The 27,355-nt window shown below is 45.0% G+C and overlaps 1 protein-coding gene across 2 annotated transcripts in view; it reads right to left on the minus strand.

The window, feature by feature from the left end:
* Positions 1–27,355, minus strand: part of PPP1R21 (protein phosphatase 1 regulatory subunit 21) — a 1,307,116-nt gene that overhangs the window by 986,871 nt on the left and 292,890 nt on the right. For both annotated transcript variants that reach the window (XM_069608410.1, XM_069608409.1), the window contains one exon: positions 22,256–22,350. In XM_069608410.1, coding sequence (XP_069464511.1) covers positions 22,256–22,350 — 95 coding nt within the window. The remainder of the gene's footprint in view (positions 1–22,255; positions 22,351–27,355) is intronic.

The following is a 27,355-nucleotide window of genomic DNA, read 5'->3' on the forward strand; positions in this document are numbered from 1 at the left end:
ATGTGGCAAGCACTTCTGCAAGGACATGTCTAAGACAGCCCCCATGTACTGGAGCTGCTGGGAAGGTGTCATATGGGACTTCATGAAATTGAGGGAGAAGCCCAGACTGTGAAGGGAGCGACAGGTAACGCTGAGATGATCCAAGGCTTGTTCGGGAGAATGCGCCTTGATCAGCCAATCATCCAGGTAGGGGTAGACATGAATCCCCCTTCTCCTGAGATGCGCTGCCACTACCACCATAAGTTTGGTCAATACCCTCGGGCGGAGGTCAATCCGAATGGCAGGACCCGAAACTCAGGTATTTCCTTGCTTGAGATGTATCGGCACATGAAAATAAGCATCCTGAACGTCCAATGATACTAACCAATCATGAAGTTGGAGGGCCTGAAGGATCTGACAAAGAGTAACCATCCCGAACTTGTCCTTCCTGAGGAACTTGTTCAAGCATCTCAAGTCCAAGATGGGTCTCCGTCGCCAGTCCTTCTTGGGAATCAAAAAATAAGGGAAGTACCTGCCCTTGTTCCTCTCCGCTACAGACACTGGGTCTATAGCACCTTTCTCTAGCAGGGTTAATATTTCCTGCACAAGGAGCGGATCTGGAACCCTCAAAGAGTACTCCTGGTGGACTGTCATGAGGCTCACGTCAAAAAGGAAGGCAGTACCCGTGGACTATAGTTTCCAGAGCCCAAGCATCTGAAGAAATGGCTCGCCATTCTTCCAGATGCTGAGACAGTCGGCCCCCCACCGGCGAACTGTGACCGAAGGCCTCAGAGTGATTTTGAAGCAGAGCCTGATGGCAAAGAGACTGCTGCTTGAGCGGCTTTGGCACCTCTACCTCGTCCACCACAAGGAAACTTACATTGGGCTCTTTGACTGGCAATTCCTCTCGCCCTTCCAAATGAGGAGTAGTAACGAAAGGAATTATCCCTCCATTGCTGTCCCCTAGGACGAAAAGGTGGAGGCTGCTGGACAGCGGCACCCAAAGACTTGGCAGCCGCCTTAGAGGTCTGCAGCTTCTCAAGGCTCTCGTCAGCCTCGCTGCCAAAAAGGTGAGACCCATCAAACGGCATGTTCAGAAGACTAGCCTGCAAAGCCCGACTTCCGCAACCACGCAAATCTGCGTATTATGGTGCTCGTAGCCATGGACCTGCTGACACTGTCGGCAACATCCAACCCAGACTGAAGGGATTCACACATGGCTTCCTTGCTGTCCTTAATAGCCAGGAAGCCCACCCTTTCATCCCCTTCGGGAATATGCTCAGCCGCCGTGGAGATGCAATCCCACAGAGTGTGTGAAAATCTTGCCAAGGCACAAGAGGAGTTGGTCGCCTTCAGTGCCATACTCCCAGCCGAAAATACCTTGCGTGTCCATCCATCCTTGCGCTTATCGTCTCTATCCAGAGGGATGGTAGGGTACGCTGCCTGCTTAGAGGTAGCTGTGGCTGCCTGGACCACGAGACTCAGGAGTGGGGTGAGAAGACAGATAGCCGGGGCCGTTACTGGAGGGGTGGTATTTTCGTGTCAAAGACTTGTTCACTGCTGGATTAGTCTCAGGGGGTTTCCCAATTCTTAGCCACCCGGTTCTGCAGAGCCACACGAAATAGCAATATGGGATCGGTAGGAGGACCCTGATCCAAAATGTCTGTAAAATCATCCTCATCATAGTGGGTAGGCGGCCTAACCCAACCCAAATACTCCACCACTCTCGACATAAGGAGTCGGTAAAAGGAATCAGCATGCTCACCAGGGTCTGGCCTGCCGAAATCCAGCTCAGGAGAAGTGTCAATACCACTAGCATTATGCAAGGTATCACAGAGATACTGCATACGACTCTCCTCCGAGATGAGACATTCGGGCACATTAGGGGTCCCAAACTGGAGACCAAAAGGAGCATCACCCTCATCAGAATGTTCCTCCTCCTCAAAAATGGAGGTGAGGGATTTGAAAAAGTCTCTTTGGCAGTGAATTAAACCTCTCTCTGGAATCACAGTCAGAGTCTTCTGAGTCGAATTGGACTTCGCTACTGCCTTCTTAGGAGGTTCCACCGGTGGCAGGGGCTGCGCCAGTAAAATTGGCCTTGACAGCGCCGATGGCGTTGGCAATGGCTCCGAAGGCATCAAGGGCCGGATCGGGGTGGAGGACCCGACAGGCACTTTAGGCAGACCTGACTTCGATTGAATCGAGGACCTCAACAGTTTCGATGGAGACGAAGACCTCAACCTCTCATCACGTCTCGAGCGATCCTTATGAACCTTGTCCAAACGAGTCCTCGAAGGCTCCCGTTTACCCATAAACTCGAGGGCGCGCGAGTATCCGGTCGAGAACGTTCCCTGCCGGCTTCACCAGACAGCGCGGACAAGGCTTTGCCCCGTTTGTCAAAAAATTCAAGCATTTTCACGCGGAAAGCTTCCCACTCCGTGGGCGTTGAATGTTTGGACGGGCAACTCACCCTCCCGGGGGTTCCCCCTGAAGAAGAAAACAAGGAAGGCGACCGGCAGTGCCTCCTCCTCAAGGTCTTCAACGAGGAGGACGAGTAGCGGGAACCACTCCTGGACCTTGAGCGCTTGACCTTCCTCTGAGGAGGGTCACCTCTCGACTCATCGGTCAAAGGCCCAGCAGGTCGGGACTTAAGGGGTTTGGACGCCTTGCCTACCTTGAGTTTCCCCTTTCGTTCCTACAAGGCCTTTCCAGTCATCGACTAGCACTTGGAGCACACATCCGTGTCATGGCCCCCGCCGAGGCACCACCGACATACACAATGCTAATCTGTGAGGGACATCTTGGATCCGCAGTTCTGGCAGTTCTTGAACCCGGACCGAGGTGCCGGCGAGTGGAAGACAAAGACATATGGAAGAAAATCTTCACAGCAACAGTAGAAAACACGAGGGGCGCTGTATTTCACGAAGCAAACACGTTTGCGGAAAAAACGGAACTGAGGCTATGGGCGCTGTGCGTGCTACTTATAACATCTGATCACGTCACCCTCAACGGAGGCCTCCGAGGGACATCGACACGACGCCATCGACGCAGGGCACTCTCTGCCAAAAAATGTCCGAAGCAACTGAGCTGTGGACCCTACATGTCAAAGATGAGGAATACGTTGGAGGATACAATCCATTCGAAATTTTGATTGAACCAAGAGTGTCGAGAAGCATTGGATGGCTCCCATTCAGGAGGGCCGGACAGACCCCACCCTAATAAGTAAATTAAGAGTAAAGTTAGGCACCTGGTTGCGCTACCTGTGATGGGTGGACCGTGCAGTCTGCAAACTGCACCACAACCAGGGGAGGCCTAAGGATAAGAAGGACTTGGTTTTCCATGGGGAAGGGAGTCCCGCAAGCAATAAGTAAAAAGTGATATTTTCCAAAGCAACTGTTGCGCATTATACTTTTGTGTTTGAAAACAAAGTAACCTTGAACATTGGCACTTTGAAGGATAAATAGGAGGGTCTACGCTCAAGAGAAGAGGATTTTGAGAGACCCTGGGAAGAAGTAAATCCAGATAAGGAAAGGTAATGCAAATTTTGGCAAGTGAATCCTAAGAACTTGTGGAACTTTCTTACCCTGAGTGTCCTGAACTTGGGGAAGCGCCGTGGAAAAGGTCCATTTTCACACTGACTTTGCTTTGAACACTTAAGTTGGACAAATCCAACACACCCTATTACTTTGTAGAAGTGAGGGCAAGCATAGTTTTTTTTTTATATGTCTGTTTATTGATTAAATTAACATATAACAAACAAACACATGGCAGTACATGACAGAGCCTTTTAAGTCTTACATTCACATAAGTATCATGCAGCGGTGTAAATGCCCTCCATAACAGACACACGCCTGTATTCAGGAGATGTCCCAACCACACGTCATAATTCGTCCCCTCCCCACAGGCTTCACATCTTCTGAAACGTTTGGGGGAATCCCCTAGCCTTGTATAACCGCCGCTCAAGGGACATACATCTGTCCATTGCAGCCGTCCACTGCCTGATCCGTGGGCGGTCCGCTGAGCCCCACGTTGCGTGAATAATTCACTTTGCCCTTCCCAATGTGACAGAGAAGAACATTATTTCATGTTTGGTGAACCCCACCAGCCCCCAGATGCCAAGTATTGCTAGTTTAGGATCACATGGGACTTGAGACCCCAATAGTGCGGACAATCTGCCGCAACATTTCCCCCAGAATATCTGTATCTGTGCACATTCTGATATTATATGGAAAAAGGTGCCACCCCCTGCCATCCCTCCTCTGAGGCAGTTATTGTCCATTGCACCCCAGCGGACCAGGGCTGTTTGTGAGTAGTATAGCCGGTGCAGTATCCCCATCTCCCTCAGAAACAAAAAGCACCTCAACCCATTCTACTGGATCCAGTGGACCGATGTCCCTCTCCGACCTATCCCCGAGTCGGGACAACTCCTGGGCCCCAAACACCATTAACATCTGGTACAGTGTAGCAGTGACCTTTGCCGCAAAATGGTCGGGAAAATATTGGCTTCTATGGGTGAACTTTTGGGAACCTCCCCCAGAGCCAGGAATCAAGGCATAAAATAAGCAGTGTTGCAGAGCAATTTGCTATGCAATTCTGTAGGTTTGCTAATTAAATTGGCACTTGTGTAGCAAAGCTAGCTATTCAAGTTACCCTGTTCAATGAAAACAGAGCTCACCCAGCATTCCCCTCTTGCCTTCAGAGCTCTCCACACCCTCGATTCTTGTTGATCGCAGGTTCAAAGGGGCCAACTGAGAGAGAGTGCAGCAGTAATCATCCCCTTCACTCATGTACCAAAAGGCCTGTGTGGGATTGCTACGCACATTTTCTTTTTTTAAAAATTGCAAACCAGAAATAATCTGGATAAAACTATTAAGCTAACTGTATCCTGTCTGCCAAAGACCAGTATGTGTTAGTAATTCTTTTTCAAAAAGGCTTTCAATTCCTTTTCTAAAAATGTAATTGGTTACATAATGCAGAATTACATTATTGCTACTGTAAAACACTGCATTGTCTCCATGCTTTACAGTTAAGTATCTAAATCTCAGTGTCAACTAGATTTCATTTTGTTGGGGAAGATGTCTATGTGTCTATGTCTATGTCTATGTGTTTGTAACGCGCCGACAGCCCGCGGGCATCAGGGCGCGGAGAGCATCTGAGAAAAGAGTCTTGTAGATCGCCATAAGAAAAAAAAACAGTTCGGGGAAAGAACAGGTGGTCGTCTAGATACTAGTGGGAAGTCCTGACATATCTGGAGGTTATTGGAAGAGGTATGTTTTCAGAAGTTTCCTGAAGTTGCCATAATTACCTTCTAATCTAAGAATCCCTGGGAGGTTGTTCCAAAATTTGGCTGCTATGAATGGGAAGGCTCGGCCCCCCCCTGCTGCTCGTTTCACCCTGGGGATAACCAGGAGGCCTAAGTCGGCTGATCTCAGGTTTCTTCTAGGTGTGTAAAGTGCGAATTTCTCTTTAAGGTATCCTGGCACCGTGCCATATAGGCATCTGTGCACGATCGTCATGGCCTTAAAATGGACTCTTTCTTCGATTCTGAGCCAGTGAAGATCTTTCCTTGCAGCCGATATGTGGTTTCCAAATTTAATTTCCTTAACAATACGGACTGCCTCATTTTGCATGACCTGGCAATGATGCAGCTCTTTCTTGGTGGCCCCCACCAATAGTGCATTGCCATAATCGAGACGGGATAGTATGATCGCTCTTGCGATGTTAGCCGCGTTTGCTTCACTTATGTAGGGTCTTATGGCTCTCAGCAAGCGCAAGTAATAAGTGTTGTTTTTGTGTAAATGGTTTACTTGCGCTTCGGCCCCTACTGAGGCTTCTACCAACATCCCAAGTGTTTTAACTTGGGGTAGGACTGAAATTTTGGCATCTTTTATACTGAAAACCTTGTATTGATCGCCTAGTTTGGTTCTGGCATGCTGAGCTCCAAAGATCATGAGCTCAGTCTTGCTGTTGTTGAGGCACATCCAATGCTTCTGCATCCAGATATCGATGGTTTTATATACCTCTTCTACTTTCGCACTATCTAGTGTGTAGTCTCCCGTCATTTCAATGACCAGCTGCGTATCATCGGCATGGTTGGTGAAAAACACACCGATGTTTTCCAATAATTCACACAAACTACGCATGTAGACGTTGAAAAGCAGAGGGGACAGACTGGCTCCCTGCGGTACTCCAAATAGGATGAGAGCTGCTTCTGAGAAAGTGTCTCCCCAATGAATGCGTGCCTTCCTGTCACTTAAGAAGGAAACTATCCAGGCCAGTGCTGTTGGAGAGCAGCCTATGATTTTATCTAGGGCCTTTTGTAGTAGTTGATGGTCCACTAGGTCGAACGCTGCACTAAGATCTAGTAGCATGAGCATCCCAGACTTGCCCCGTTCTATCAGCTCTAACATGTGGGTTATGGGAAGATGCATCATATTGACGAGTGGAGACTTTTGAAAGTGGTCTGCTGGAGTGACGACACGAGGAGATTGACCAGAAGCTCTGCGGTCCTTCGTCCGCCTGGGAAGGAAGAAAAAAAAAAAGAAGAAAAGGTAACATTGGAACACCGCATTATATGGTACAGTGTAATCGGCTTAAAAACCAACATATCCATCCAGTGAAGATGGCGACGACTGGCCTTCACGTTTTTTCCATTAATGAACGGTTTGCCGACCTAAAGATGAATTAGGAGTAAATTGTGACCTCCGTTATGAATTGCACCTGAAGTTTGTCAGCGTAAAACTAGAAGAAAGATGAAAATCCATCCCCACCCTCCTCTCCCTCCAAAGCTATTGAGGTTAAAGAGAATGTTCCCCTTACCACAATGATGGAATGGAGTACTTATTGTCAACATATATGGACATCCCATCTAAAGTAATACACTCAATTGCCCTAAATAAAGTCAAGAGTGGAATCTCATGCTGTTTGTGGATATCACTAATGTTGTGAATATCAACCAATGTGGTAAATCATTAAGTTGAAGAGAATTTGAAGAAATACTTTGTCCTGAAGAAGGCCTGTATATCTATTTTCAAAAGGACACTAGGGATAGTGTCCAATATAAGGTTGTGGCCGAAACATGTACACGATCTGAAAAGACCACAAATAATAGAAGTCTGCTGTGTTTATGTGGCACTAGTTATTTATGTATATTGATGTCCACTTAGTGACGTCTACCCCTGTACAACCTATGACTTTCACATGATAGTTTTGAAGTAGGTTTTTTGAAGTAGGTTTTTTAGATATTGTCAACTGTGAAAAAAATGCATTGTGTCCCGTTTCTTAATTATTGTTATCTTTGGTGAACAATGAAAAAAAGAATGGAGTATGAAATATAGCTGTGGTTCTGCAGTGTTTTCTTTGCCTGATCATGTTTACATTTATAAACAAGGAATTGATCATTTATGTTTGTTAAGTAAGGTGTAAAAACCTCACCAAACAACTTGAGCAGCTTAGAGAGGGGTAATTAATTCTCTGTTCTGTGTTTATATGGTCTTTGGAAATCTCCCTTTTGAGAATTGATCCCCCGATGACAAAAAATAGGGAGTATACCATTTTTGAAGTGACACACTTTTGAAAATGTACATGCTCACTCAGCCAAATGCTTTGATGGCAAACCTAGTTATGTGGCCTGCTGGTTGCATACAGCTTGCAACTAGTGCTCAACCCATGAGCTGATCCCATACTCCTCGACTTCTATTTTACCATGTTTTATACCTACTACCCTGAACGTGAGATGGCCACAAACTACAATAGTCTGCCTAGTTTGCCCAGTTCTCTGCCTGCTACGCTATCCACTCTGCTTAGTCTTTTACATAATGAATACACAAAGCTAACTTGATATTTACCTAAAGTAGCGATCAATAGTTTCATCCAGTCTGTACATCTACAGACCCACTGCAAAACTGTACACTCTGGTTGGCATCCAGAGCTCACTTTGCTCTAGGATTATGATTGCATTATATATTTGCACCTGCAGTAGAGCTGGCCAAACTGTTTTCAGAGCCTTTTATCATATCTATTTGTGTCCATTCATGCAGCTGCTAACCTTTTTACAGACACTCATCCAGGGCTCGTGAAATATTTTCGCCCACTTGCGTAGTCAAGTAGATTTTAAGAAGGGCCAGTACCATTCGTAGGGGATGTTGGAAACTTATTTAAACTTTACTTTGTTTGCAGTAAATGTCAAATAAAAGTTTAACTGTGCATGGCTGGCCACTGGGTGGCAGCAGTGTGCCAAAATAAAGTGGGTTTGTGGTGACATGCACCATTTTACAGAAAGTGCATTTAAATTTGTTGTCATCTGTTGCCATGGGTCTAGTGCATGTCTCTTCAGTCGAGCGGGTAACCTAAGTTGCTCAACCTGCAGGTCTAGTGGAATTTTAAAGAATTTGCAAGGCCTGACCTCACTAATGTCTTATTTCAGCAGGAACACAAAACTGCTGTATTGTTGCTCCTTTTATATCTTGGGTACAAGTATCTTGTAACAATACAGAAGCGCTTTGGATAAAGGCGCTATATAAATAAGACATTATCGTTATCTTATGGTGGCATTAAAAACAAAACAAAATTGAAAATCAAATGGAGTTGTTTGCTAAGCAAGAACAATTAGCAAACTCTGCTAATCAATTTTTGAAAACTAATTTATGCCTTGTAATAGCATGTGCCAATTGCATATATCTGTAGCGTTCTTTGCCTGGTAGCTTGAAGGCATCGCGTAGGGACTCAAATGGGATAAGCAGCCCGTTGTGTACCACATCAGCCAAAGTTCTAATCCCATGTTACTCCCAATTTCTGAAGTGGTCCATTTTACATACCTCAGGGTACCTGTTGTTCGAGTGTGGCTGGTCGAGTGTGGGTTTCCTCCCCCATCCTATGTGTAGGTGTTCATCGATCTGAACCCGTCGTGTGTGTCATTTCATCGGGGTCAGGGTTCTACCCTGAGACCCCCGCCCATTACAGAGCAATCATTTGGGTGACCTATCTCCCCTCCAACCCCTTTCAGTCGCCACATGCAGGGGCCGTGGGTCCCTGTGCAGCCATTCATTCACTGTCCCGAGATGTGCAGCTCAGTAGCATCTCCATGGGCATGGCAATCCCAGTCCTCCCTCCCGCACAGAGCGTTGCAGCGTTTTAAGGGCAATGAGCGGCTATCTGCCTCCCAACAGCAGGCCACAGAGAATGCTCTCAGTTCGGGTAAAAGTTAATGTGGGGACTGGAAGTAGGGCATTTTGTAACACATACAGGAACCGAGGGAGTGCAAGCATTTTAAAAAGTGCTATCCTACCCATCAGGGTCAGCGGGATGACCTGCCAATGAATGGTGTCCAAATTGAACCTCGCAGTTATCTGGTCCAGATGGAGTTGAAGGAAGTCTGATTCATTGGGGCTCACATGGATGCCAAGGTATTTGAATTCTGAGGTGGAGACTGGGTAAGAGTAGTCACAGGGGGTAGTCCCATCTCCCCCCCGTAACGGAAAGAGCACCTTTTTCAACCAGTGAACCTTAAGCCCGCAGAACCTTTGGTAGTCTGATAGGGTCTCGGACACAATTGGGCAGGAGAGAGAGGGATTAGTTATATTGATTAGAAAATTGTCCGCATATATTGAAACATGGTCCTCTCCCCCTCTCAGGACCACCTAAAACCAACCCAGTCCGGAGACGTCCGTAGTTCAATCACAAGCGGTTCCATGATGACAGTGAACAGCAGGGGGGAGAGGGGACACCCCTGCCTAAAGGCTCACCCCAAGGTGAAGCTCCTAGAGGATACCCCATTAACCCGGACCATTGCCCCAGGGGAAGTGTAGAGCAGGTGAACCCATTTGAGAAAATCCTCCCCAAATCCCATGCGGCCCATGATGTCCCAAAGGGACGTCTAGCTAACCGAGGCGAGCACCTTCTCGAAATCTATCGCGAGAAGAGCCGCTGAATCTGTCACTGTGGAGGCTTGACAGATGCCGAATTTGACACTACGGAGGTTCATACGTTTGGATTTGGATGGAATGAAATTGCATTTATCGGGGTGGATCAGCCAGTCTGTTATGCGGAGTAGGCTGTTGGCAAGAACCCGCGCTAGGACTTTTGCCTCCCCATTGATCAATGATATGGGCCTATAGGAGGCGCAGTGGTCCGGCGGCTTCCCAAGTTTCAGCAGGACCACTATGGAAGCCTTGCAGGTCTGGGGTGAGGGAGCCATCCATTCTGCATTGCATTTAAAGGCGATGCATGGGACCCGTTACCAAATCCCCAAGTCGTTTCCAGACCTCTACTGGAAAGCCATTGAGCCCCGGGTCTTGCCGGATTGCAGTTGCCTGAGTGCTATGGCCACCTCTTCCTCCGTGATGTCTGCTTTCAAACCTACTCAGCATCACAGATTCAAGAAAGTTTGATCTGTCTTGCAAGGCTGGCTCTGGCAGGGAGGAATACAGCACTATCTAGAAGGCAGCAAATGGCCCGCAATATATGCATCTACCATAGTCACCACTCCTTGGGCATCTTGTATGGCCCATACATACCCCTTCCCTTTGTCCCGTCATTCTAACCATGCAAGTGTTTTCCCTGCTTTATTTGTTTGTTTGTTTTATTTAGTATAGCGCTCCAGACCCAGGGGTAAATGGGCGCTTAAGGACAGGTTACATAGTTACAGTATATAAGCAGTTATACAATTGTGGCGTTAATATGCCATATATAGTATGTACAGGCAGGAAGTAGGAAGCATTTCAGAGTATGTACAATATATACAGTTGGTACTGATTTTAGTCTGAGGATTGCCTTCTGCAGAAGACAACTAATGACTTGTCTTCTGAACGATTGGAAGGATTTGGACAGTTTAATACTCAGTGGCAGAGTGTCCCAGAGTTGAGGGGCGAGGACAGTAAAGCTCGAGCCCCCCGCTCTTTTGGCGGAGAATCTAGGCACGGTGAGGCAGAGAGTGTTGGATGATCTGGTGATTCTTGTGTTTGGCTTAAGGGAGAGTTTGTTGGTGAGGTACTGGGGGGCTAGGTGGTTTAAAACTTTATAGGTGAGGCAGAGGGTTTTCAGGTCGATTTTTTTGTTGGATAGATAACCATTTGCAAGATATTCTTATATGGGAGATGTGCTCTATCCTGGGAATATTTAATGCTGCACTCAGCGCATTATTCTGGAGGATCTGAAGTTTCTTGATTATAGCTTGGTTGGCACAAAGGTAGAGGCTGTTACAATAGTCAAGCTTCGACTGTATGAGGGCCCTCGCCAGAATGAGGCAGCTGTTTGTGGATAGAAAGGGTCTACAAGCCCCGATTAATTTTCCTGTGTAGGCGGTAGCTGAGGCGGTCATATTAACTTGTTTGGAAAGGTTGGTATTGGCGTCAAGGTAGAGCCTAGGGTTTTCGCATTATTCACAACTGGAATGATGTTGCCATCTATGATGAAGTTGGAGTAATCAGGGCTGAGTTTCTGTAGGTTATTGGGGGACCCGCCAGGAGGAGCTCGGTCTTCTCATCATTCAGGCAGAGGCCGTGTGTGGCCATCCATGCCTGAATGATGGCGAAGATTTTGTTAATCCTGGTGGCGTCATTGTTGTAGTTGCCAGTGATGGTGAGGAGTATCTGGGTGTCATCTGCGTAGTTGGTGTAGGTGACACCCAGATGGTCCAGTTTGTCAAAGAGAGGCTTTGTAAAGATGTTATAGAGGGTAGGGGAGACGCAGGACCCTTGTGGGACACCGCATGTGATGGGGATGGGGTCTGCTGCAGCCCCAGATGAGAAAACCCTCATGGTTCTGTTGGTTAGGAAGGATTGTATCCACGTGACAGCAGAGGGTGAGAAGTGGGCAGCAGAGGAGATGTGGTTGCAGAGTATTTTGTGGTCAACCAGGTCAAATGCTGCTGAGAGGTCTAGGAGGTGTAGGTTAGCTGCTTTGTTTTTGTCCTTGATGTCATCAATCTGACTTTTGAGGTCAACAAGGGCAGTTTCTGTTCCGTGTTGAGGACGAAAGCCAGATTGACGCAGGCCTAACAGATGATTAGTCTCCAAGTAATCTTGGATTTGCAGATAGGCAACTCTGTCGAGGATTTTTAGCAGGAAGGGGACCGTGGCGATAGGCCTGTAGTTGGTGGGAATGGCCGGGTCGAGAGATTGTTTTTTTAGGAGGGGGAGAACCCAGGACTGTTTAAGGTTGTTGGGTACAGAATTGGTCGAGAAAGATAGGTTTACTAGTTTGGAGATGAAGGGGGCTAGGTCTCGTGCAGCATCTTTGATGATCTGGGCAGGGCAGCTGTCACCTTTACAATTAGAGGGTTTAAGGGATGCTATGATTTTTTGGATTTCGGGTATAGTGACCGGTTTGAATGTGAAGCCGGTGGTGTTGCTGGTCGGGGTGGGTGTGCTAGGTATGAGGGCGTTGCTATTTGAGAGTTGTCATCTTTTGGCGTCAATTTTGTTTTGGAGACCAGTAATTTTGTTGGCCAGGGCATTTTGGATGCTGGTGCACCATGGCTTGTCCTTCACGCAGGTATCGGTTGGAGGGTTCGGGTTTTCTAATTCCTTCAGGATGGTGAAGAGTTCTTTAGCAGAAGATTGGGCATTATTTATTATAGTATTGTAGGCTTCTTTTTTTGTGCGGGTTATCTCTTTCTTATAGAAGGAGGAAATGGTTTTGAGATTGGATTTATTTTCTGCAGAGGGGTTGGTTTTCCATAGGGTTTCCATCTTAGCTTTCTTTTTTCTTAGAATTTTGAGTTCCGGTGTGTACCAAGGGTTCAAGTGAGCTATGGGTTTGCCTTTGCGTTCCTATAGGGGTGCAACTGCATCAATGGCGCTGGTTAGGGCATCATTGTAGGTGTTGACTTGAAGGTAAAGGTCGGCGGTGGCTGGGAGTGTGTTTAGAAGGGGGAGGATCAGAGGTGTGAGGGTTTCCGCAGTGATGTTGCGCTTGTTTCTAGTCAGGCAGGCTGGTGCATAGGGGCGCTGCTTGGGTTAGGATTATTTTGGTTGATGTCGAATAATATGAGGGAGTGGTCAGTCCATACAAGAGGTTGTGGGGCTTTGCAGGTGATATTGCAGTTGTGGGCTGCGACCCAGTCAATGGTTCTACCTTTCTGGTGGGTAGGTAGTGTAACGACTTGAGTGAAGTCGTGCTCGGATAAGGCGTTAGCCAGGGAGGCAGCTGGAGAGTCGTTAGGGTCATTAAATCCTAGGTTAAAGTCTCCTAGAATAATATTTTGGGAGTGGGGCTTGGAATTCTCTGCTATAAGAGTGGTAATGTCTTCCTCGAAGGAGCCTGTGGGGCCTATATATTAGTAGCAAAGTAATGGTACTCCTAGGCGTGGTTTGTACTTTGATGGTGAGGTGCTTGCAGGACTTTAGCGGGGGGGAGGTGATTAGTCTGAGGTCGAGTGAGGATTTGAAGATGATAGCTACACCTCCTCCGTGAGCATTAGGTCTATCTGCTCTGAGGATAGAGTAGTTGTCGGGGATGGCAAGAGTGAGGTAAGGTCCTGCTGCTTCATGTAACCAAGTTTCTGTAGTAGCAAGGAAGTCGAGGTCTCCTGAGAGGATAATGTCGGCAATTTCGGTGGGGTGGGCTACTAGAGATCTAACATTGAGTAGTGCACCTTTTAGAGAAGTCGCGTTGGTGGCCTTAGCGCTGTCCTTAGTGGTTGTGGACTTGGTCCCAGGTGTGGTAGGCAACTTACTAGATGTGGTAGGGAGTCTAGCGCCGAGTCTGTTATTGCGGTCCTGGAGGGTGGGGTTGAATGTGGGGCAGTGAGCTAATGGGTTGGGAAGGTGAGGGTTGGAGGCAATGTGGTCAACGGTAGTTAAATTGGTGCTGTTAGGTAGGATATTGGCTAGTGTGGCCTTACTTTTAGCAGTGAGTTGATGGTGAGTGGTGTGTGTGAAAGGTGAAAGGGAGGGGAGGAAGGGTGTGGAGCAGGGGATGGGGTGGTGTTTCACAGTCTTCATGTATTTCACTTCTCGTGGTCCAATGTGCATGTCTAGCACTGTCCAGGGCCACATTATGTAAGACCTCCTGTGCCATGACCAGGGCTTCTTGCGAGACCCGGTAACCTGACACGAGAAATTCTTCCTCAGCCCGAATGGCCTGTGCCTTTGCTTCAGCCACCGCTTCCGCGTGTCTTCTGCGTGCGGCCACAACTAGGGATATTGCTCCCCCCGAAATACAGCTTTGTGGCCCTCCAAGAGTATGGCCGGTCTATCCACTGACCCCTCACTCATGGTGAAATATTCTTTCATCTTGCAGGACAACCCTTCCATAACTTCAGGGACTCGCAGGTAGTATGCGTTGAGGTGCTATAGTGCTGCAGGCCTCATGCACCCATTTATTAGCTCAATGAGAAGTGAGGAATGATCAGAGACCACTCTGGCCATGAATTATGCAGATTAGAGCCTAGGCACAATGTCCTGTGGGACAAAGTAGCCATTACAAGACGTGTGCTTTCGAGAAAAATGAGTACCGCACTTCGGTCTCGTTCAACATCCGCCATACCCACCGCAGTAGCGAAGGACCGTAGCTTAGTGTGGGGGCTGAATTTCTGCTTCCAGTGTGTGTGCGATCTTGCCCCATATCCATGACGTCGTTTAAGTTCCCCCTATTATCCATGTGTCAAGCTTGGGTGTGGAGCATCAGGGCTTGGATATCATTTAACAATTCCAGCGTGAGAGGTGGAGGAGCATAGACCCCCCATGATGCCGGAAATGGCCCCCCAGAGTTCCCCTGTCACTAGAACATATCTGCCCCGAAGATCTGCCTGTAGTTCTTTGAGCTGGAAGGGAGTCCTCTTATGTATGAATATCAGCGTGCCTCACACCCCTCTTGAGAACCCCACATGAAAGGCCATTGTATAATTAGTTTGTTTAAAGAGCTTACATTCTGTCCCAACGAGGTGTATTTTGGTCAGGAGCGCAATGCATGGGCATACCTGTCAAGACATTGAAACACCAAGAGCCTTTTAATACTGGACCCCAAGCCGTTAAAATTCTATCTGAGCAAGGAGGCTACTCCCTTATGTGTTGCCATTCCCGGGAGCGTGTGTGAAGGAGCAATTTGTCTGGGGTTCCCACTGAGTCACGGAGCCCAGCAAACTGCATTTCCATATTTCTCCCCCTTCTGTTCTCAGATGTCCGAGACTGCCACTTGAACACAACCTTAACCCTCCTGAACCCCGAACAAGGGAAAACCACCCAAGTAACCAGTGGATTCGAAAGCTCCCCAACATGAAGCACCTGTCGCCATAACACTGCACCAAACGGGTGCAGAGAGACACGATCAACCATTTGCGAGGTGTCCGTCATCGCAGCTCACTTAAGCCTCCATCCATAGACTACGGCTGCCTATGTCCAGTTCCCCTTATTCTGATCTTGTCTCAGCCTGTGCCGGCAGGATCCCGGCTGTCCAATCATCCATTGGCAGTCTCGAGCGTGGGCTCTACTTGCGTGGCCCCGCTCCAGTTCTCGCCGTGGTCGCCCACTTGGCTGCCAGGAGTGGGCATCGACAGAATCTGGGTTTCAAGCCATGCCCATGCTTCCCGTGGGCTGTGGAAGAGGTGCACGGTCTGTTATGGTACACCTTAAGTTGTGCTGGAAAGAAGAGGGCATATATCCAGCGGAATAGTCAGTAAAAAACCCAATGCGACAGCCATTATATGTGATAGGACCATTGGCCCGGACAACCTGCAGTATGCCGTCTCGGTCGCAAAAGTTCAAGAGCCGTGCAATTACTGTAAGCGGCGGTGCCCCGGGACAGGGTGACCAGTCAGGATCCTGTGTGCCCTCTCCACAGATAACATTTTGAAAGTTTTTTCGGAGCAAATAGTTCTGACAGCCATTTTTCTAAAAAGAGTTCCATGCTGGGCCCCTCTTCTTTTCAGGCACTTTTAGAATGCGAATGTTATTGCGGCGTGCTCTCCCTTTGCTGTCCTCCGCCCTGTTGTCCCCGTGTATTGGGTGACTGTCGCCAGTTGCTTCTCCAGCTGTTAGATTGCGTCCTCTGAGCCTGAGATCCGTCGCTCCGCCTCCCAACTCGCAAGGCCAGATCCCGTAAATCCTGCCAAAGGAAGGACACCTCTGTGGATAGGCCGTCGATTTTCTCTTCCACGGATGTTCGGGACACCCCTATAGCTCCCATAATATCCTGAAGGGAAATCTGAGGATCATACATCTCCCCCGCTATGCCCACCGTCCCCAGGGTGCAGGTCAGGGAGGGCTGGGGAGTCCCCACCGTATATTGATCCATTTTGCTCTGTAGCGCCGCTTTTTTGGTGTTGTCGTTGACCATTGTGTTGCACATGTTCAGCCCTTGACCTATTGCACAGCGCCAAGCACAGCGCCAGTCCACCAGCAGGGGTCTCTCCGTGTATCCTCCTCCTATGGCACTGATTGGGAGCTACAATTGGGATACCCCTTCCCAGGGCACCTTGTGGGGTCTTTCTGCACTCCGCCTCACTGTATGAAGATTCCCAGCGAGCGTCGGATCAGGGGTATCCCTGCACCAATTTCGCTTGGGAATGGACCGGGTCCCAGCAGCCGGTATCGGCCCTCAGTAAATATGAAAATTCCCTACGATTCTTCAGGGCAACAGGATTAAACTTGCAGGATGTTGGCGGTCGTGCCGGATCAGAGGTGGCTCACGAGCACATCTGCCTGCTGTTAAACAGCGCCCCCCGGCAAGCATAGGTTTTGACACAAACAGTAGTTTACTTTTGACTGACAGACTTACACTTCCCTTAGTTTTCTTTTCATTAGGGAGCATCCTATCCTAAATTTAGAGCAAGATAGGTATTTTTCCATCCTGACCACCAAAAACAAAGGTTTTCCAAATCTATTTGTCTGTGTTAGCTCTTGATACCATGCCTTTATCACATGAGGCAGATATTAAGTTGGACAAGGGCTTGGACAGACACTCTGGTCCTTTACAACAGCGAAAAAGGCTAGATTAGGGAGTATTCTAGCACCAGATATCTCATTGGAAGAGATGCAGAACAAGTGAGATCTATGGAGAGGCTGTTAATGGTGAAGGGGAAGTTACTTGGAAAATCGGTCACCATGGCCACAGCCTAAGACCCAAATGTTTGACCTTTACAATTTATTAGAAACACTTTTAAAATTGATAGATGGGCGACAGGTATGAAGATATTGTGTGGTGACTTTAATATGATGATGATGAACTCACAACTGGATTGGATCTCAGGGCCGGGCAACTGGATAAAGCCAGGAGGGTGGAACAACAGGATTTTATGGACTGTCTTAACCGCTATGCTTGGTGAGATCTATAGAGGGGGAACTACATCCAGACGATAGGAGTTGCATGTTTTTTCACCACCCGCATAGAATTGATTACTTGTTCATAGGAAAGGGTAAAGAACACTTCTTGAGCAATGCAAGCTTCATTACGGTCGATGGTCAGACCATGATTTGATGCAGATTGACCTGAGCTGGGGAATGGAAAGCTCAGGGGGAGTAGGTGGCAATGTAATGTAACCTGTTGAAAGATCAAGACTTTCGAGATTTCCTCAAGGAAGAATTGAAACAATATTTTATAACCAATGATAAGGGGGAATTGGAGCTAAAAACTGTTTAAGAGGCAAAAAAGCAGCAATGAGGGGGTTCCTCATAGCCAAGGCGTGAGAAGGAAGGCCAAAATGACAGACAAGCTTCTAGAGATAAAAGACCACCACATGGCTCAAGACGGGAACAATACAGATACCGATCTGATAAATGAAATTCGGGCTAAAAGGCAGAAGCTGAAGGATCTGGGCACGAATAGGGTTGATCAAGCATTGAAAAGAGTGAAACAATCTTACTACGAGAAGGGGGATAGAGCAGGGTCTCCATTAGCCTATATATAAAAGACACAAACAATCAATTTCTATTGATATATGATATGATATATGATATAGGCACGTTATAAATGCCATATCATATCAATAGAAAGGTCAAGAAGATTAAAGATGAAGAGGGCTGCTTTTGGGACCATCCAGCTGACATGACTTGATGTTTCTCAAACTACTACTAGACATTATATAGTAACACAAACAGGACAAGTGAGAAATCTCACACAAAATATTTAAACAATGTTGAACTGCCAAAGCTAACCCTAGAAGGGACAGCATATTTCGACAGGGGATAACCCAGAAGGAAGTAGAGCATTCTATGAAACATTTAAAAGCTTGTAACACTCCAGGAGAGGACAGGTTCACCTCAGCCTGCCACAAAACAATTCAAGTGACAGACTCCTGTTTTAATTAAAACTTTATCATAGTTTTCTGTCAGATCAAGAGATCTCTTCATCATTACTAAAATCCCTTATTGCAGTTATATCAAAGGAAGGTAAGCACCACACTTGCTGCACATCCTAGAGGCCCATCTCTGTTAAGTTTGGATGGCAAGATTGTTATGAGAATACTGCCTTGCAATAAGTAGACAGTGTGCGGACAATCGGAGAAAAAAACGTGAATCTATTGCCCTTATCTAATAAAGATATATCAAATGAGGTGTAATGATCCTTCGATGCAGAGAAGGCATTTGATGGAGTTCCTTGGAAGTTTCTCCAGGAACAATGCAGAAACTTGGATTTGTAAAGGCATGGCTGACAAGTTATACTCCATACCCTCAGCAAGTGTTGTGGTAAATGGGCTTCAATCAGAAGGCATAGGCTTTCTTAGACGCATCCGCCAGGGCTGTGCACATTCTCCCTTCGTTTGGGCTCTAGTGAAGGGAACCTGGGCATTCCAGGAAAGGGAAAATAAAAAAATAAACCGATTTAGTTCAAGGTGAAGAATATAAACTTGCCTCTCCGCTGATGGTGCTTTGGCATACTTAACACCCAATTGCTACACTACTGTTAATTACAGATGACATCCATAAATATAGGTCCCACTCAGCATTTATAAGGAATCAGTGATATTTGTGCTAGGTGAGGTTTTTTTTTGGTCAGCCAAAAAATTAGGTATCGGGATAACCATTACCAAATCAAATGAAAGGATGTACTAGGAAACTATTTAAAGTTATGGGATGAGATAACAACAGACCTGGAAAGAGGGCAAAATGACCTAGTCGTGGATGGCTCGTCTAATCATTAAACTGAACATACTCCCTGGCTTTTATTCCAAATGCTCCCCATTCAAATATTGAGAAACTATTTTGTAAGGTTAAAAAAAGCCTTGATTAACTTTCTCTGGGCTGAAACCCACAATTCTGTGCAATACACTTGTCCTTCCAAAAGACACATAATGACCACATAAACCCCCATACCACCAAAGAATGGGTAGCAACAGAGAACGCAGTGCTATCCCCGGTATCATTGAGCGAATTGTCATTGGTGCAAAGGGAGAGGATATCTGGAAGGATACTGAACCATCCAGTTCTAAAAAAAAACTCTATGAGTCCTGTGGAACGATAGGAAAAACACTAGATGATTGTCCTCGTGGCCGTCTCTACCGAGTCACTGTTGAGTGATAACAGAAGAGTCCAACTATGGTATGTGGGCGTGTTGGAAAGAGTGGATCAGGTGTGGGACAAGGTAAAATTTGGGAGGATTCATCAATTGCAGTAACCATTGAATTTAGGTCCTCTGTCAATATTTCTACACCTCCAACTAAAAGGTGTACTTACAGATAAGAGGTGTGAAAGTAACCTAGCCAATGATCTTATGCCATTTGAGAGTCTATTGATGACTAAGGAGAATAGATTAGGCTCATCAGGCCTCCAGATAAACATAGTACCAGGCCTTTTTACACATTAAAATCGTGTAAATAAGCCATCTTTTATCTTTCTGTGCCCATCATTTGCGCACTATTTGAGAGCAGAAGGGAGGTGACTTAACAGAAAGTATAACATCTTGATTTTTATCTGCCTTGATGAAATCGCAGTCTGTCGAGAAGCGGACTGAAAACAAGGCATTTGCTCTCTCACCTGTGTGCAACATGCTTTTCAGAAAGACAGCACACAGTAAGATACCAAATGGTTCATTTTGTTCAACCTCTGCTGTACTTTGTGTCTGGTGATGCTCATGGAGAGAAATATGCATGCATATTTATTTTCCTAGCAATTTAGTGTCCTGTCAGTAATAAGATGGAAAACCTAGTAACAATCAGAAAATAACCTTTGTAACAAAGAAATTACGATTTTTTTGTGAATGCATGCTTGCATTGAACAAAAGTATTTTTCTGAGTTCCTGCGTTGTGTGCATTTATCATCAAAATGCATCTACGTGGTGTGTTCACACATATTCATGTGCTGGAGAAGGCTTTCCACAAATGAAATGCTCAGTTTGAAGCCAGGCATATTTGCTACACATTTGTGTTCTATTTCTTTTTTTTGTAACTTTTTTTTATTGACAGAAATGTTTTGATGCACATACATTACTCAACAACATATACGAGAGCAAGGATACTGTGCACTCCCTCAATCTCGGTCATCCCCCTATAGCAAACTTCTTCCCCTCCTGTGCGTTGTACCGCTCGCATGTCTGTCCAAGTCTCCCAAAGGGCGTTCATCCACCAAAGCACTTTGAGGCCATACCAATGGCATTAGGCGTTATACAAATACAGTATTTTGACACCATGATGCATGTCAGCCTTATAGCACACAGTATAATAATCACACGAAAAAGGAAATTCTGTCATCATTAAATATTTGTTATATATTATTAGTACAATACGTACGTTTGTTTATTCATTTTGTAGTGCGCGCCAGACCCGAAGGTATCAGGGCACAGAGGTTACAAGGATATACAAAGCTTAGGTTACAGGAAGTTTCACATGGTGAACAGAAATTGTACAGGCACAGAAACAAACTTAAATCAATAAATACACTGAGGAGCATATATAGGTACACAAGTATAAGTCTTATATAGGTACAGTAAACAAGAATAAGTCAATAAATACAATGAGGAGTAGGCAAAAACCGGCAGGTTGTGTGTTAGCTGTGGGTAGACTTGCTGGTCAGTGTAGCAGATAGGGGACGAGTGGGCCTAATGATCGGTGGACTTCAGCCAGTTGATGTAGTTAAGTCTGAAGTTCAGGTAGATTTGGTCTTCTCTAATTGCAGGTGGCAAGGAGTTCCAAAGCTGGGCCGCTTTGACAGGCAAACTGCAGCTGCCCACTTTCGAAAGCTTAAATCTGGGGATGGTGAGGCAATTGGTGTTAGCTAGTCTCATGGGTCTGGAGGAGTTTCTTCTGCAGAATCGGTCCGTGAGATAACTGGGGGAAGCGTTATTCAGGCTTTGTGGGTAAGGGACGCAGTTTGTAGCAGAATTTTGTTGTAAGTGGATAGCCAATTGTTTTGACGCCGAATCTCAGATATATGGGTTCTTCTAGCCACGCCGAGGGCTGCTCTGAGGGCATTATTTTGGAGGGTTTGGATCCTCTGGATAATTGATTAATTAGCTCCAATGTAAAGGGCATTACAATAGTCTAGCCTAGAGAGGATGAGGGCTCTGGCCAGGATCATGCAGCTGTCATTGGAGAGAAAGGGTTTGCCGGTTCTAATAAGCTTACAAGTGTAGGCAGTAGCCGAGGCCATGGAGTTCACTTGTTTGGTGAAGGAAAGAGTGGAATCAAGGTAAAAGCCAAAGGTCTTTACCATCCTGGTGACTTTGATGAAGTTACCATTGATTATGAAGGATGAGTAATCCTGACCTAGTTTATTGATATGTAGGTAACCACATGCTGCTTATGTTTTGCTTATACCCTCTTGAAATAGGAGGATCTACCACAGCCTATATGTAGGAATGGATTACTTATTTACTAATTGTATCATTTTGGCAGTCAAACACACTCACACACTCTGCAAACTCTTAACACTTAACACACTGTTCACCTGCTTTTAATGGAATTATTGACTTTCATATTCTAGATATTTTACATTTGTAGGAAACTTCATTTTGAAAACTGAACCATGCCGCTAACATATTTTGAGCTATACAAAGGTAAAATGTGAATTGTATGGACATTAAATGTGCACACTCCAATAACCTATTACTTGATGGTTTCTGCCAAAGTGACAAAGTTAGATTCTGCAATATTGGACAAATAAAAACAACACCAGCTTGTACTATTGTTAAAAAGCAAAAGTAACACAGGCCATGTGTTGAAAATGCAATTGCACTTTCTCCCGTGAATCCACTTTCTATCAGCAACAGCAGGTACTTTTATTATTACAGACTTACTTTCAGTCCTTTTTTTGTAAGCTGTATCTGTATGCAAGTCATTGCTTTAAGAAAACGCCTAGCTTTCAGACAATATGCAAATAAATGTTGAAAATAGTGGCAAACTTACTTGTGTCATTGAAGGGAACTTTTTCATTGATGATATCTAAGGATTCATTCAATCTGCTGCCCAAATCTATATGGAGAGCCTTTAACTGCTGCTGACTGAACACAAAACAAGAAGTTATGGCACAAAATAAATAAACAACAGTACAAAATTCATACCAGTAGACATCCTTAGAAATATATTATCAACCAATGAATGGACGACCACAAATTGTGCAGATGCCATGGTATTTGCTAGATTGTGTAACACCTCTTATCTGGTCTAAACTATCGTGCCACTCCAAGACGGCCGAGTTATGAATGTCCTTTACTACGTAGGCAGACAGTAAATCGCTCTTCAAATTGGTCTGGCATCATTAATATACGAATTCTTAGACAGTGGAGGTACCTCATAATGCCAATACATGCTGAATGTAAAAAGAAGTTTTTCAAAATAGTGCCTTACTTCAGCTTCCTAAAATCACTATGATTTTAAGTAAATACACAACCTTCTGGCATGCTGCAACCTGCTACACAGTATCAGCCTACAGCTAACATCAGCCTTAAAAGCAATGCAGTCCAATTTGCTGTGTTACTTTGATTCAGCACAATGTTAAAAATCAATCAAACACATGGGCTTCATTTTACCCAAACGAATCACTTAAGACTATAAATATACAGGTCTTATTTTTACAGAATTTTAACTATTTTATGGACTAGATTGGAGATCGAATGTCCCTTGGGTTGAAGAAAGGGGCATGACCAATGAAACTGAATGTGTGGGCCCATGAGATAGGGTTATGAGTTGTATGGCGTTTTCTAAATCCTGATGCTTGCGGTTATTCCGTCCGCTCTAGGGTACATTGTTCCTTTTCAATCAGAGATTATTTCTCCCACAAAAGGATCTCAATAGAGTGAAGGATGGCATACCTACCTATATGCATCTCAGACCATTCCCCATTGATGGCCACCATGACACACTGCAGCATCCGCCACAGCTGGAATGTTATATGTAATTTTTTTTTTTTTAATAGGGAAATCAACATGCACAATTGGTGGGAATCCAGTTTCACATAAAAAAGCAATTAAAAAAAAACAGATGAACGTTCGGTGGCTAATGGCATTAACTGCAAGGGCTTGGCAGTGGGCGGTAATGGCCCGTCAGCTGAGCCCAGGAAGCACCCATTTTTTACGGACACAATTTGCCCCCTGAGGCTCTGAAATAATAGCCATAACAAAGGTGGGAAAGGTGGGCTCATCATAGCAGCGATAAACATCACTGGACTGATGTTAAACAAACACTTTTTAAGTCCTTAGGTTAGAGCCCTGTTACTCTGGTTTCCTACCATGGTGTCAATGTCATTGCACAACTACTGCCCTATCTGCTTTCCTGGGCTCTCCCCATGTTTGTCAAAGGTTGCAGCACAATTCAACCTCTCAGAGGATCATTCTGTTATGGAACGTTACATTTTGGGTATGTACATATATAATCTATTTTACAGGACTGTGGCATGAGACCAACGTTTTAGTTTTTCTTCAGGGTGCAGTTACTGAAAGAAATGTTGATTCAAGGCAAAGAGAAAAATCTAATTAAAGTTCTCTCAGGAATTTTAATGACCCAATGGATCGGGCATGTATTTTTGAGCAAATATCGATCGATCAGAAAAAAAAAATCCAATGCATCTTACCTTCGGTTTTCTCACATTTACACATGCAAAACTTACGGGTTGGATACCACCATCTTGTGCTAATCTTATCCGTTGGGCCATCTCCCCAAAGTTCAAGTGCCCTCGCGGCAGTAAATCAGATCGCCAGCCCTTCAAATTGACATCACTAGATGCTTACGCCCCTTGTCACAATGCCAGTGTACATCTCACTTGAATGTCCTCTGTGCAAAATATAGTAGTGTGTTGGAGTGGGCAGCAAAGGTCCAAATGAAGAGGGGTTCACGTTGCATCTGCCATATTTGTGACTGAGGGCCAGCAAAATTGGTACGATGTTACAATTTCATATGTATCCAGTGCAGTTAAATGTGATTGGGATATGTTACATTAGTGTTACTTTGTCTTCAAGTTGATACGTATTAGATTAACACACATGTAGAAAGATAAATACCAAAACCGTCAAATGAAATATAAATCATCATACATATATGGTGTGCAATTAAGTGCTTAGAGGCTGGGCGGCGAGGAGTTTCATAATGTGCATGCAAGGAAGGGGACTGGTCAGAGAAACCACTGTGAAGAAAACACGACACTTATTTAACATGCATGCACACCGATATACATAAAACTACAGCGCAGGAGGAACCAGGCACGTAGCAGGACTGCAACTGTAACCACGGATATTAAATATATTGAGGAAAGAATCCATTACAAACCAAGTTTCAGAACTTCGGTTTCCAGCTATAATAAAACGCATAAGAAACTGGAGACCAGGAAGCGCAATAAGCAATGGCCAAATGCCACCATCTTCAACCCACGATTGGGACAGCCTTATCTTACTTTTAAGAACCACACGACACTCGTCTACTCAGCATCACAAACTACTGAAAACATAGAGAGAATCGTTTTTTTTAATATGAATTCTAAATTTGTATGTAAAAAATGTACATAATTGTTGTATGAACTGCTTTATTTGTGCCTTGCAAAAGCCATGCATATGCCTCCGAGGAGAGTTTTGTTGGCACTACTATATCTACACGTATGATGGGAAAATAATAAAACATATTTGAATACGCTTTGGAAAACTGAATAAACTACTAAATATTGTAAACAACCAACCAGTTTACACTAATGTATTGAATAGACAACCCTAAAAGAAGTGATAGACCAAGCGCACAGGCTTACATAAAACTTGCACCGACAGACCCAACGACTGGTTAGTGGATACCAGTCTCTTTGTAGCCATGCAGCTACTGGCCCCCACGCATATGAAATAATTAAAAGCGCAGAAATTAAAAACCAAAAGGAGAAGAGCGCACTAACTAATCTATTCACCCTCTTACTAATTATAAATCTAGATGCATTGGGCTTTTTTATAAATGGATTAAACTCGGCAGTTGGGGTTTCTCAAGATGAATTTTAAATGACTTGGATAAACTTGTTTTGCAGAGTTTCAGATGCCAGAGGAATGGTAAATGAGCAACTACGACCTTAGCAGATGGTCAGCTCAGCTAACAAACCGGCCAGGACCTTTATGGCCTAGTAGTATCGCAAAGGCAGATGTAATTCTTTTTAAGTGCATAGGGGATTGAACATTTGCATTTGACCAACAATAAACGTGGAGTGAAGAATGCCTGAGGCCAATGTTGACCGATAGTCCCTGTGTTTCGATTGTTTGCAGGATGTGCCATGCGTGCTGAATTGGTAGTAGTTACATTAAAATTTTCTAATGATGCCAGAAAGTGGGGCCGGTGAGATGGTTATCGACTGTCCAAAAGGAACCTGTTTATTCTGCTCTCTTTTGTCTTTGAAGTATCTGTGCAAGCCATGTGCAAATTACATTTAGGATTAAGAGGTCTCAGACCATCTGGGGCTTGTAATGAATTATGTTTCTATGTGAATGTATAACTGTATGATGATGTCATGACCTACCACGGACAAATCCTAAAAAGGTGTGTGCGCACAGGAGCTGAAGATGGCAGTTAAGATAATGGCTACCAATGAGAATAGGAGAAAGATGGGATTTCTTTGTATATTTGTTATTTTTTTATTTAATGCATGTGGCTAATACAATGAATCCTCATCCATCAGCACTTATACAACAAATTCAAATTCTCATACACTAGTGGGAGCCTGTGCACATTACATTATTATGTTGTGGGGGTGTACACGAATAGCATGTCTTGTATACGCTCCCAAATATGCATTGCAGGTGCAGTAATCACAAGCGACTCTGCCGCCACAATCATAGACCAAAACAGATCTATTGCAATGCTGCTTGGCCCTGTGCAAAAACAGTTGTAACCCTTAATGTAAAGATCAGATACCTTCTTGCATGCCGTCAAAACGTGCCTACTAGTTTCTATATGTTTGGCACAGAAGCGACAATCTTTTTTCTCGTGGTATTTTCTGCCAAGAGCCAGTGTGAGCTAACACCGGCAAGATATTTAGTTGCAGGTACATAATAAAGCGTCTTAGTGTGTGAGAGCATGCCATTATCAGGTAACTGCACGACTTATGATATTTAAAGCTTTGTTTGACATACTCCTAACTCCTTTTATTCTCTAATATGCCAATAGATCTCACTAGGTCGACTTTCAGAGACTTGAGTTTTAGTTTTTATAAATAAAAGCCAATGTCTGCTGCTTCTATCCAGGGCAGTCCAATATTCTCCACATAATTTTCTACTGAATCAACCAATTCAAAATGAGCTTTATTGTTCATTCGATAATGAGCATGTTCTTTGGACATGGAAAATAGATCAGGGATATCCATAGAGACACCAGCTCGATGTATTTTCAATAATAATTTACTACAGGTTATTTTCCTAATTGTGCATAAAGAAGTAGTACTTAGTACCTTTCTCAGTGCAGCCACAGGAATGGTCGTAGAAGAGCTCAATAATGACACGAGTATTTTTCCTTCTATTTTTTCCAACCAATCCACAGGATTATCAGGAACAGTTTCTAAACCATATAAAATACATGGTACGATGGCTTTGGTATAAACTTCCAGAAGTCCCTCTATTGACTCTCCACCGACCCTCCTGATAAATCCCCTCAATACCAGCCATTGTTGCATAGCCTTAGCATTAACATAGGCGTAGTATTGTGAGGATGAAGGAGCACTGTAGAAGGGCAGCCCAAGGTAGACATGGGTTTTAACCTGCTTTCTATTATACCAGTTGGTATGGACTCACCAGGCTCCTAACGGTTTAGGACCAATTGGTGATAATGCCTCAACAGAAGAACTCTAACGGGTGGTTGGTTACAGTTTTGTTTGGTTGGTTCTTGTTACTACATAGCTTGATTGAGTACACAAAAGACAATCAGAGGTTCAACATTGGGATGAAAGATTGTGAACAAAGGGCCTTAAAATGTCTACATGAGGGAGGCACAATGGAGGAAGAGCCGGGGCAACGGAGATGTCAGAAGTACTGCAAATAGTGACCTGGAATGTCC

Source organism: Ambystoma mexicanum, chromosome 4q (genome assembly GCF_040938575.1).
Source record: "Ambystoma mexicanum isolate Mex_15411 chromosome 4q, UKY_AmexF1_1, whole genome shotgun sequence".
Taxonomy (NCBI): Eukaryota; Metazoa; Chordata; class Amphibia; order Caudata; family Ambystomatidae; genus Ambystoma; species Ambystoma mexicanum.